Consider the following 11,896-nt stretch of genomic DNA (forward strand, 5'->3'; position numbering starts at 1 on the left):
TTTTGCTATGTATCCACAACCATAAGCAGATTCCACCTTCGATGTTTTTGTTGTGCACCCATAACCATTTGACAGCTATCATATGCAAGTTTGTTGTGCATCCACGACCATTGGCAGATTTTACCTGTATTATTTTGTTGTGTATCCATAGCTATATGCAGATTCCATCTGTGGTGTTTTGTTGTGTGTCCACAACCATTGTTAGTTAATCTACAAATTATTGATGGTTAATCCAAAATTTGGTGTTTAGGGAACTCCTATTGTGGTGTGTAGCGGTAAGGTAGGATCTTTTCTGTTAAACCTAATATTGGATGGCATCTATGAAAGCATGTGTGTACAAACCTTGAATTTCTGGTAGGATATATTTATTACTACATATATGAATGAGTAATCTGTGAAACAATATTTTGATATTGCTTTGTGAATTCTTGATCCTAATGATGGCTAAATTGAAAACTGATATTCGAAACTGCTACTTAATTACGATTATGTTATGCATTATTATCTAATATGTCTTACCCACTGTTACACTGATTTTCTTGTGATTGAACTCACACTGAGCGTCATAGCTCACTCCCCTTAAATTTTCATCATTACAGATAATCCACCAAGTTAGAACGTAGGGGTGATATTCAAAGGTCTCAGCTTAGTTTTGTTAAAAATATTTTGTGATATATTATTTGATATTTTATTATTCAGATATTGTATTATTATTTTATTTCGAACAGTGACATGTGCAACACTCCAAACCCAACCTAGATACTATGGCCGAATCTGGAGATGATACGTAAAATAGTTGTAAATTCAAGTCTGCTTATTTCAAAACATAGTGAACCTTTGTTAATTAAAAGCCCGTTTTATTTCAAAACATTTAAACATAATTATTCAATTACAAACGTTGTTTATTTACATTTTCCAAATACATCAGATGCTTTGCAACGTCAATTCTTAAAACGTTATATTTTGGAAAACTGAGTTTCTTTTCTCGAAAATAGTTGATTTGCAAAAAAAAATATTCATTTTTGAGAAGTCATTTTATCGAGTGTCATGCCAAAAATTCAAAATAAAAGTCCAAATAAAAAATTACCTTAAATATCTAGAGAGTCTAAAATTTACAAAGCTCTCAAACAAGAAGTTTAAATAAGTCAAATTTAAGTAAATGGAGGTTACCAAAATGTGGAAATACCCGAGCTTCTGTTGCACCGATCTACTTAAGTCTGAGGGTTACCTAAAAGTGTCAAACAAATAGAAAGTGAGTTTTTATAACTCAGTGTGCAACTTAGGGTCCGTTTATTTGGGAGGAAAATATTTTCTAGAAAAGCTTTTCAGCCTTTTCCAGCATTTGTTTGGCTGAATATAATTTCCCAAGTAAGATGAATTACAAAACACGGGAAAACAATTTTCCGTAATTTTAGGAAAATGACTTACCATTTTTAGTTCGATAAGACATTTTCAGGAAAAGAAGCAACATGATCTCCCCTTTCCCTTCCCCTTCCCCTTCCCCTTCCCTTTTCCTTCCCCTTCCCCTTCCCCCATCCTTTTCGGTAAGAGTTTGCTTTGATCCGTGATAAATTCCCCTAAGTTTCTCATCAAAATTGAAAATTTTCAATCGTCTTATCTTTAAATTTTTTACATTTACTATCCCTAATTTGAATATATTTTGCTAAAATTTGATAATACATGTAACCTGGTCTGCTTTTCACAGTGTTTTGATTAGTTTCTACTTTTCAGTATGACTGATTACTTATTTCGGGTCATGTTCTTTCTGTTTGCAGGACATTTGGAACAATACATGGTATCCCAAAGCTAAAGATCACATAAATACAGAAAAAACATGGAATGTTGTTGATGCTACGGATAAAATTCTGGGAAGACTAGCATCAACAATTGCCGTGCATATTCATGGAAAGAATTTGGCCACTTATACTCCTAGTATAGATATGGGAGCATTTGTGATAGTGGTATGTGGCTTTTGTGGTCATTAGGTGTCTTTTTAAGACTAAATTTAGGAGTTGTTTTCTTTATAAGAACTCATTTATGTTGTTTTTTGCTAGTTTGGTGTTGAAACTTGAAAAGAGGTTGGACTATAGAGAAACTGTTGGCTGTTCTGAAATTTACATGTTACAATTGCTCATGTTCTTTGGGTTATAATCTGTTCTATGGTGCAAAATTAAAGCTTTTTTTGGTTGACTGTATTTGCTATTAATAGTGCAAGTCTATGGGTCTTGATCGGGGCTTTTGATGTTCTTTGTGTCTACATATAAGTAGTTGATTGAAACGAAACTCAAGCAAATCTGTGTGTAAGCTCATAGGTTTTGGAGTTATATGTTGTGTGTCATTTCTTTTTCCTTTTCTATGGTTGTTTCATAATGTGTTGAGTTTGTTTCTAGTCTTACCAATCACTCAACTGTTATGAAATGCTTTACATCATGGGAAATTCTTTATACTAGAAATTTTGAAGACATGAAATTTGAAGATGCTTCTATACGGTTGATTGAGTGCTTATTTCTATATATCTGGATAATAGTATGATGGCATTGTTTTTCATCATGATAAACTACTTGTCTGAGCAATTTCTTTTACAAGGACCCTAATATAAAAAGTGCTTGTTTTGTTGTTTCTTTGGAAGTTCCTTTCTTAAAAAATTGTGTGCCTTATTGTTAGACCCTAGAAAATGTAACAAAGTTGGATTGAGTGGTATAATTTTTCAGTTTTATTGTATGAACAAATTTTCTCTTCTAGAAACCTGTAGCTATTGGTATGGATCTGGTTGTCTATATATTTTGAAAAAAGATATGGTTGGTTCAAGGATCATAATTCACCTTATAGTAATTTGGCAATTTAGGGGAGGGAGCTTTGATATTACTTTCTGGTTTCTTACAATATATTTATTTTATGTTTTATAAATCCTAAAGTTTTTTTGTCTAATTTGACTCAATATGTAAATGCTGAAAAAGTTGCTGCATCTGGAAAGAAAAGGACACAAAAGCTCTACAGGAGGCATTCAGGAAGACCAGGTGGCATGAAAGTGGAAACATTCAACCAGCTGCAACAGAGAATTCCTGAAAGAATTATTGAGCATGCTGTTCGTGGTATGCTTCCTAAAGGAAGGTAAGTTCATTGGTTTCAAACTAAAGACTAATAATATGTAGATCTATGTTATCTTGACTTGGTTTCTGTATCAGACATAGATATGTGCTAGTTATGCTCAACCTTTTCTAAGTATTTTCCATATATTTGGAATGCTATATCTCTATATCCATGTTTGAATGTGTTATACATAGGTGTAGGACACAAGAGCTTTAGAGAAAACGAAGAATCAAGAACATATAACTTTAAATATGAATTGGTATATGGATATAATTTTTTCCATCCCTTATATCATTAATTTAGCTCACTTATTAAAGGGATAGTAAATCCTCATAACCCTTTGGAATTTATCTATTGGTATCATCGTGTGCCTGGTTTCTTTGCATGTTTGACACTCATTCTACTACTAAGCTTTTCATGCAGTTTAAGCTTACTAGGAATTTTCCAAATATGACTGGACTTCTGGTATCACGTTTTCACTGACTAGATGTTATCAAGAATGAGAAAAAAACTTATTGTGGGCTTTCTATGCCTACTACCTTGAACTTGGTAATTTAGGTACTCTACAAATCACTTTACATTTGTAATAAAGACAACAAAAAGGCCCGTTACAGTCATAGATGATGGAGGAGTCTAAAATGTTCAAGTGCTGAAAGAGTATTAACCCTGAAATCTGAGGAACTCAGTTGATGGTCTATGTAATGTGCAAAGTTCCATGTACCAACCTTTGAAATGAAGAAAATAGGATATGGTAAACAATTTGACATCAGCTAAGTAACCTCAGTTTGCGAATACAATCATGATAATTCTTAGTAGAGTGCATTTGTTGAGGTTTATAAAAGTGAATAAATCTAATTCAAGCCAATAATTACAATGACTTGTATTGGCTTTTACATTGAATCCATTGGTTGCAATCTGTTCCAGAAGTTTACTCCAGGAAACAATATGTTGTTTATTTTGTATACTGCGTACATGATGTTCAACATCAATTATTGCCTAACCCAACACTAATATTTGCTTTCCTCAGCTTGGTAGAGCATTGTTTAACCACCTAAAGGTTTACAAGGGTCCAGACCATCCACATAATGCTCAAAAGTCTATTGAGCTGCTAATACGAGACAAGAGGGTTCAGAAGCAGAGATAATCAAAATATAAAGTAGGGTCTGGCTTGAGAGTGCGCAGGCAGTGCTTCACATCCTGCTTACCATTTACTCATGTTTCTGAAAATAAATCATGTGTCTGATTAAAAATTAATACTAGCTATTAGAGGGTATCTGTAATCATAATATACTTTTATTTATGTAATTGATGAAAAATAATTTCATTTTTAAATTTTTGACATTTACTATCCCTAATTTGAATATATTTTGCTGAAATTTGATAATAGGTTTAATGGAAATCAAATTGTATATGAAAGCTTGTTCTATGCAGTGATTTTGTGCTTGTCTTGGATTGGAGATAAAGTAGATATAATGTGTAGACATGCAGTTGTACCCTTCAAATTCTGTAATGATGTATGATTGTTCGTTATTGACAAAGATGCATTTGAGCAGGTTTGCTAAAATTATGGAGTGGTCCGATCAACCATCGGTGAAGGTGGCAGTCACAATTGATGCATCTGTTGTTCTGAAATTGGTTATGGAGAGGTTGATGGAATGATGATAAGGATGGTTGTATTGTGTAATCAATGTAAATGTTTAAGACTGCACAAGCTTTGTCAGTGGGCTAATTTGTTCTGTTACAATAGCTGTTATTGTTTCAATAAAAGGTAATAATTTTACGCTATTTTTAGTTACTATTGTAATAATTTTATGTTATTTAACACATATTTTATAATTTTTAGATATAAAATAAAGATTAATTAGTACAAATTTAAATATGCAATAATAAAGATAAGTAAAAACTTTTGTAAAAAATAAGACTTATTCAAAATAAGTGAAAAATTTTCCTTTTTTTTCCTCAAGCAAGTCGTATGAATAGCTAAAAGTTACCAATTGTGATTAATTTATAATTAATCAATAATTAAAACATGTGAAAAAAAATAATATTCCATGTGAAAAAGAACTTGAATAGCTAAAGGTTAAGAAGATTTAATAATAAATTCTTAAATATATATTTGTTTTCATTTAAAACAACTTTTATAAAATATTTTCAGGAAATCTGCCAAACAGCAGAAAATATTTTACACAGATTCATCCAAACACAAGAAAAGTAAATCATTTTCCAGAAATTATTTTTAGGAAAATATTTTACTGGCGAACAAACAGAGCCTTAATAGAAAACAAAATTACAGATTTATTTACAAATTTACTACATAGCAGAGTAGATACAGATGTATATCTCATACAGAATTAGAATCATATGCAAATTACAATCCTATCCCTATCCACTACACACCATCTTCGACCATCCCTGCACACCATGTAGGGTCTTAAAGACCCATCTAGCCCTACACACCACTTAGTGACGATATTGCACTTTTTAGAATATTTGTAGCAGTGTTGTCAATATAATGGGCGAGATGTCGCCTTTCACAGAACACTTCCTCCACATAACATATATCCCACCCCAGAATTAGAGATAAGCAGAACATAAAACATGCAAAACAGTTTAGTCACAAATTATGTATATAACATTACTCTCGATTTAACCTATCATATGACAGCTCAGACACATTTGCAAATATCAGAATTTATACTAATTAGATGACCCAATATCATGTTTTATAGTGTATTTAATCACATACCGACCCCATGGATTGCCCATAGTCGATCAGGATGACATGTACGTCCCTAGGGAAAAGATATCAATTTTGGGCCCATATACCTGTGTGGCCCAGACGGCCTATATTGCCTTGCCCGTTTGGCCCACACGACCCAAAATAGCCTAAACAGTGTGTCATGCACGGCCTACCACACGGCTTGGCACACGGCCGTGTGGCGTCGATAGTGCCCAATTTTAGCTTTCGTCATTCGTTGTTTTTTGGGTTTCTCGTCACACACCTAGTTTGATTCTGATGCAAAAACACCTACGAGACTTCCAAAACCTAAACAAAACAATTAACACTAGCCAAATCAGTAATAATTTGTAAAATCCAACCACAATCAACTTGCACACCCCTTCCAAAAGAACATCCACACGCTTACCTTTAATGAACAACCATTACACGAGTCCTACATTGCTGGAGGCACACCAATTGTGCTTTGGGCCTCTCCCAAACATAGCGAAATAATTAGAAAACATAACCAAAATAGAAGGAATACATGAATTTTAAGCCACACTAATGAAATTCTAAAATCCCCAAACGTCCACAAACATTTCCCATACAAAAACAAAATAGAAGTCGATAAAAACCTTACCGTTAAGGGTTGAAATCAACCACCCGAAATACTCACAATCTGAAAGTAACAACTAACTTAAACAAGAAGAAAAGGGACCAATAAATAGGAATTAAAAGGAACAAAAATATTGATGAAAGAAAAAAGTAAAGAAAAGAGAAAGAAGGAAAAAGAAAAACGTGAAACAATGGGGACAAACATGGAGCAAATTTTGGTGTAACCACCTAATATTTAAAAAAACTAAAAAAAATAAAATAAAATAATAAAGAAAACTAAAATTAATATCAAAAGAAAAAGATAATTTCAAAATCCTTTACCAAATCCTACCCACCAATCTGCTAACATATTTAATTTAAAAGAGTTCAAATCTAAATCCAACACACCCACTTGATCAATTAACCCATGCCCAACATAAAAAAATAATTTAATTTACTCACATAGGATCTCAAACCCAAGACCTTAAAGACACCGCTCTAACACTTAACCACTAAAGCAAGTACTAAACTATGTGACAACATTTAGGAAATCACTCAGACAAACTTTAGGGCGTTACAACATGAGGCTTAGGATTTGGGTTGTTTTTATTTTGCATGACACTTAATTTAAATTTTTAGGACCTCATGTTATGATTATTAATTAGTACGCATGAACCCCGATTTTTATTTAAAAAACCAAATAGATATTACTTTTCCCTTGCTAAATCATAATTAAAATTTTGAGAAATAATATATCGGTATGTAACTAAGTTTTCTATAAAAATAAAAAAATGTTTTGAATTGACTATTTTCAGAAAACTCTAATAGCTTACTCGATCACTTCGATGACTAATGTAATCTTTTGAATTCGGGTCTAACGCCTAGACTAGATTGGCGAGGTTACATTTGGTGGTATTAGAGCCTGGGTTTTCTAAACTCGAACTGTGAAAATTTGAATGAGATTGCATGCATGCATTTAAGGGGAATTTTTGGAAAAACCATAAGATTTTTGAAAAATTTGATTTTTTGTAGGAAATTAAATTTGAGACTCCAGTGTCGGTCCTATTTTAGTTACTATTACAACTTTAGATAAACTGTGAACTTTAGATTGTGAACATTTAGGAAGATAACTAATGCTTGAACTTTTGTTTGAAAACTGCAAATATACTTTAGATTTAAAAGTTTCAAAAGATCACTATAAACACTCAAGGTTAACGTTGTAGGGATAGGCCTCGTATCGCTACACCTATAGAGTTACTTATTGTCCAGGGAGAAACCTCAATCTTTAGGCAGGATTATGTTCAGAATTCCACCACCAATGGTGGTGAAGGCTACGAAAAACAATGATGATACAATAACTTAGGCGGTGTTGTGGGTTTTATAAAGGGTTGTTGAAGCCCAAATTAGATTAGGGAGCTGCAAATCTATTACGAAAATACTTTGATCAAATAGGACGAAAACTTTTAAAAGCATTGCTGGTACGACTCCTACGGTGGCCAAATATTGGATGGAGTCAACGGAGAGGATTTTAAAGGGATTAGACTATACTTTGAAGAAACAATTGAAGGGCACTATGTCCTTGCTTAGATAGGAGGCTTACCGTTGGTGGCAAATTGTTGTAAGAGGTACATAAGCTGATCAAATTAGTTGGGAATACTTCCAAGAGGCCTTTCAAAAAAATCATGTGGGCAATAGGTATGTGGAAGCCCGCCTGCTCAAGTTTATCAAGCTAAAACAAGGAGAAAAGACAGTAGCAGAATATGAGGATGAATTTCTAAAGCTTAGCTGTTATGTCCAATGGATGGTTGCCACAGAATAGGACAAGTGTGTGAGGTTTGAAAATGGGTTATGTTTCGACCTTAAGATTCAAATTGCTCCACACCAAAAACGAGTGTTTGAGACCCTAGTGGAGAAAGCCAAAATTGTAGAGGGAATTCAAAAGGTGAATCATGATTAGCAGGAGAAAAGTAAAGATCTAGTCAAAAGAGATTTGGGTTCCACTAGTTCAAACTCTCATATTGTAAAATGAGTTAGAGAGGGTAGACCACAACAAAAAGGCACGGTGGCTAACACTAGGGATGAGGTTTACCAGAATAAATTTTATGAAAGGCGCCACTTGGGAGAGTGTTGGAAGAAGAAGGGCGCTTGTTTAAAATGTGGGTTGATGGAGCATTTGATGAAAGATTATCTTCGGTGGACTAAACAGACACAAGCTGTGGCCTAAAACCAAACCCAAAATTAGAGAAAGGGCCAGTCACCTCTCAGTGATCGTAGGTAGAACAAGATCTCAAACATTATAGCTACCGATGCAAACCGAATAGAGGCTAGACAACTTGCCCTAGTTTATGTTGTTAGGGTACGTGAGGATAGATATGCGTCTGATGTCATCGCAAGTATCTTTACCATTAACTCTGTCCCATACTTTGCCTTGATTGATATATGATCCACCCACTCTTATATGTAACACTCTATATGTGGCTTGGTTGCCGAGGCCAAATATAAAGTTGCCACAATATCGTCTTACCACTTGTACATTACAATGTTCATTTTATTAAAACAGACACATGTTATTCTTCGCATTTGCATAGGTTTTAAGACATACATACATTAATCATTATTAAATCATGCTAGACATACATCAATATAACTAACCATGTTAAAAATTCAGCACTTGGACCATTTAACAAAATTTAAAAGTTAAACACGTAGACATATATCCTGAACTTAGGGTATCGATATTTTCTTTAAGTGGTATTGATACCACCTGGAAAATTGATACCAAACTTGCATTTTGTTTCTCGCACAAAAATCATACTGTCGAAAATTATCGGTACCTGTCATAAGGTATCGATATATTTAGGCTGAGTATTGATACGCGAGCAAAGGTATCGATACCAAATCTCTGTTCTAGCTTTCTTGCACATTCCATGTAACACTCCTAACCCATATCCAATGCCAGAATAGGGTTATGGAGCATTAACCATCTTACAATCAAACAAAAAAAATATTGCATTTACATCTCACATTCAAATCAAAAACTAATCATATAGCCCCTAATACAAGCCCTTGAAGCCCAAAATAGACATTAAAAACAAATCGGGACTAAACCGAGTACTCAAGGAATTTTTTAGAAAGCTTAGAAATTTCTCAAAGATGTAGGGGACACACGCTCGTGTGGCTAGTCTGTGTGACTCACATGGCCAAGAGACACACCCGTGTCTCAGGCCATGTGGGCATTCAAAATAGGGACACACGACGTGTCCCAGCCCATGTCTGTGCCCGTGTAACTCACTGACTTGGATCACACGGCCAAACCACATGCCTGTGTGCCAGGCCGTGTACCCTTCGAAATGACCTCACACGCTTGTGTGCCAGGCTGCGTGAAAACTGAAGGGTATACTGACTTGTGTCACACGGCTAAGCCACACGCCCGTGTGCTAGGCCGTGTGAGACTACTGACTTGTTTTTTTAGATGTTATAGGGGACACACGGTCTTGTTACCTGGCCGTGTGTCTTACACGACTGAGACACACGCCCGTGTGGACAAAAATAGGTCATTTTCCTGGCCATATTTCTCACCCAAATTGGTACCAACCTACACACAACAATTTGCACATGACCATAACATAAATAGGCATTCAAGACCAAGCAACGTCAAGCTTATAACATATTATAACATCACATACGACCATGATACTCATAGGAACCTCAATTTTTCCATTTATAACATGCCAATTATGTCTCCCAAAATCTACCTAAATGGTCAAACACATATATGCACCATTGTAATAGCCCGATTTTGGGCCTAGTTAGAACAATGGTCTCGGGACAAAAAAAATTGACGTAGTAAATTTTTTTATCACATTTTGATGGTCTACAATTTTATGGAATGTGTTTTCGAAAATTTCGTTTGAAAATTTTGACGTTTGAGCACTCAATTTAGCAAAAGGACTAAATTTAAAAGTGCAAAAGCTGAGTTCTACATGCTAGAGGTGTCTAATTGTTATGAAATTTTAAATTGAAGGTCCTTATATGGTAACTAGGGCATTTTACTTTAAGTTGGACAAAAATAGACATGAGGTAAGAGAATTTTAGTGTTTTGAGAAAATGACATTTTTGTCATTTGGTAATTAAATGAATTAAAAACCAAAAATCAAGCGAAAATTTAGTCCATGTTCTTCATGCTTGGGTAAAACTTTCAATGGAGACATAGCTAGGGTTTTGTCACTTTTCAAGCTCGATTGTAAGTCCATTCTTGCCTCGTTTTTAATGCTTTTTACGTTTTTAAAGTCATTATCACCTGACCTATCTATTTCTACCATTAATTTCAGAGATGATTGAGGTCTAGGGTTTGACCTGTGTTATATATTTGTGAATTTTGATGTCTAATGGTAGATTATGCAAGTTTATTGTTGGATTAACAACTTTTTATAGGTGATTTTTGATGAAAATGTCACAAGGACCTATTTGTAAAAAGATTTCAAAATGTGTATAAAAGTGTGATTAATGGAAAATGTGAGCTGTCATAAGCATGAAAGAGGTTCGAGTTGGCTTGGGTCTTGATGAAATTGAATAGATTTCAATTTACGAGCCTAGAGACCAAAGTGTAAATATGTCAAAGTTTAAGGGTAAAATGTAATTTTTCCATAATATGATTTTTGGACTGAATTTAATAATGTGGATAATAAATGAGTTAAAATTTTCTATTATAGATAAAGAGAAACGAGGTTCGGACCTAGATCGAGGGAAAAACAAAGTGTTTGACGATTAGGTCCTATTTCTACTATTTTTGTACCAAGGTAAGTTCTTATGTAAATAATGCATTGTTTTAATTATGTTTTAAATAATTTACTATTGTTTAAATTATGATTGACCATTGAGTGTGTTCGACAAAGTTACGATAAGAGTGAAATCCCGGTTGAACTTTAGGAATAGATAGGATACAAATGTCATGACATTAGGTTACTAAAACTATGTGTAAGACCATATCTGGGATATGGCATCAATATGAGATTTCGTGTAAGACCATATCTGGGATATAGCATCGATGTGAGATTTCGTGTAAGACCATAACTAGGCTATTGGCATCGATACGAGATCCCATGTAAGACCATATTTGAGATATGGCACTGGTATCCTTTAGTATTCCAAGTGGTTCAATAGGTAACTTAACGAGTATGTCAAAGATGAATTGTGTGTAAATCTATTTTGAGATGACTCAGGTATGTATGTAAAACTCATACGAAATGAGCTTGTTATGTGATGAACCCTCGATAAGATTTTGATTGAGTAAGTTATGATTATAAGATTTTATTGATATTTATGCTAATTATCATCATGTTTATTATATGTCAAATGTGTGTTTATAATGCTATTATTTGCATGGGAACTTACTAAGCTTTAAAGCTTACTCCCCATTTTTTTCCCTTGTCTTATAGAGTCACCAAGCTAGGTTGGGGATTGGAGATTTTTGGAGATCCAAACACACTATCA

At 34.0% G+C, this 11,896-nt stretch overlaps 1 protein-coding gene across 5 annotated transcripts; it reads left to right on the forward strand.

Annotated features, from left to right (window-relative positions):
* Window positions 1-1,391: 1,391 nt before the first annotated feature.
* LOC107951499 (50S ribosomal protein L13, chloroplastic) lies at window positions 1,392-4,875 on the forward strand. Of its 5 annotated transcripts, XR_001698464.2 has the most exons (5): window positions 1,392-1,544; window positions 1,776-1,961; window positions 2,958-3,111; window positions 4,118-4,246; window positions 4,644-4,875. XR_001698464.2 is itself a non-coding variant. In XM_016886569.2 (4 exons), the coding sequence occupies exons 1-3, from the start codon at window positions 1,470-1,472 to the stop codon at window positions 3,024-3,026; spliced, it is 330 nt and encodes a 109-aa protein (XP_016742058.1). In that variant the 5' UTR covers window positions 1,392-1,469; the 3' UTR covers window positions 3,027-3,111; window positions 4,644-4,875. The 5 variants fall into 5 exon arrangements, 1 of the variants encoding a protein (XP_016742058.1); XR_005912084.1 differs by having other exon boundaries at window positions 4,118-4,875; XM_016886569.2 differs by lacking the exon at window positions 4,118-4,246.
* The last annotated feature ends 7,021 nt before the right edge of the window (window positions 4,876-11,896 follow it).

This window comes from Gossypium hirsutum, chromosome A02, assembly GCF_007990345.1.
Source record: "Gossypium hirsutum isolate 1008001.06 chromosome A02, Gossypium_hirsutum_v2.1, whole genome shotgun sequence".
Lineage (NCBI taxonomy): Eukaryota > Viridiplantae > Streptophyta > Magnoliopsida > Malvales > Malvaceae > Gossypium > Gossypium hirsutum.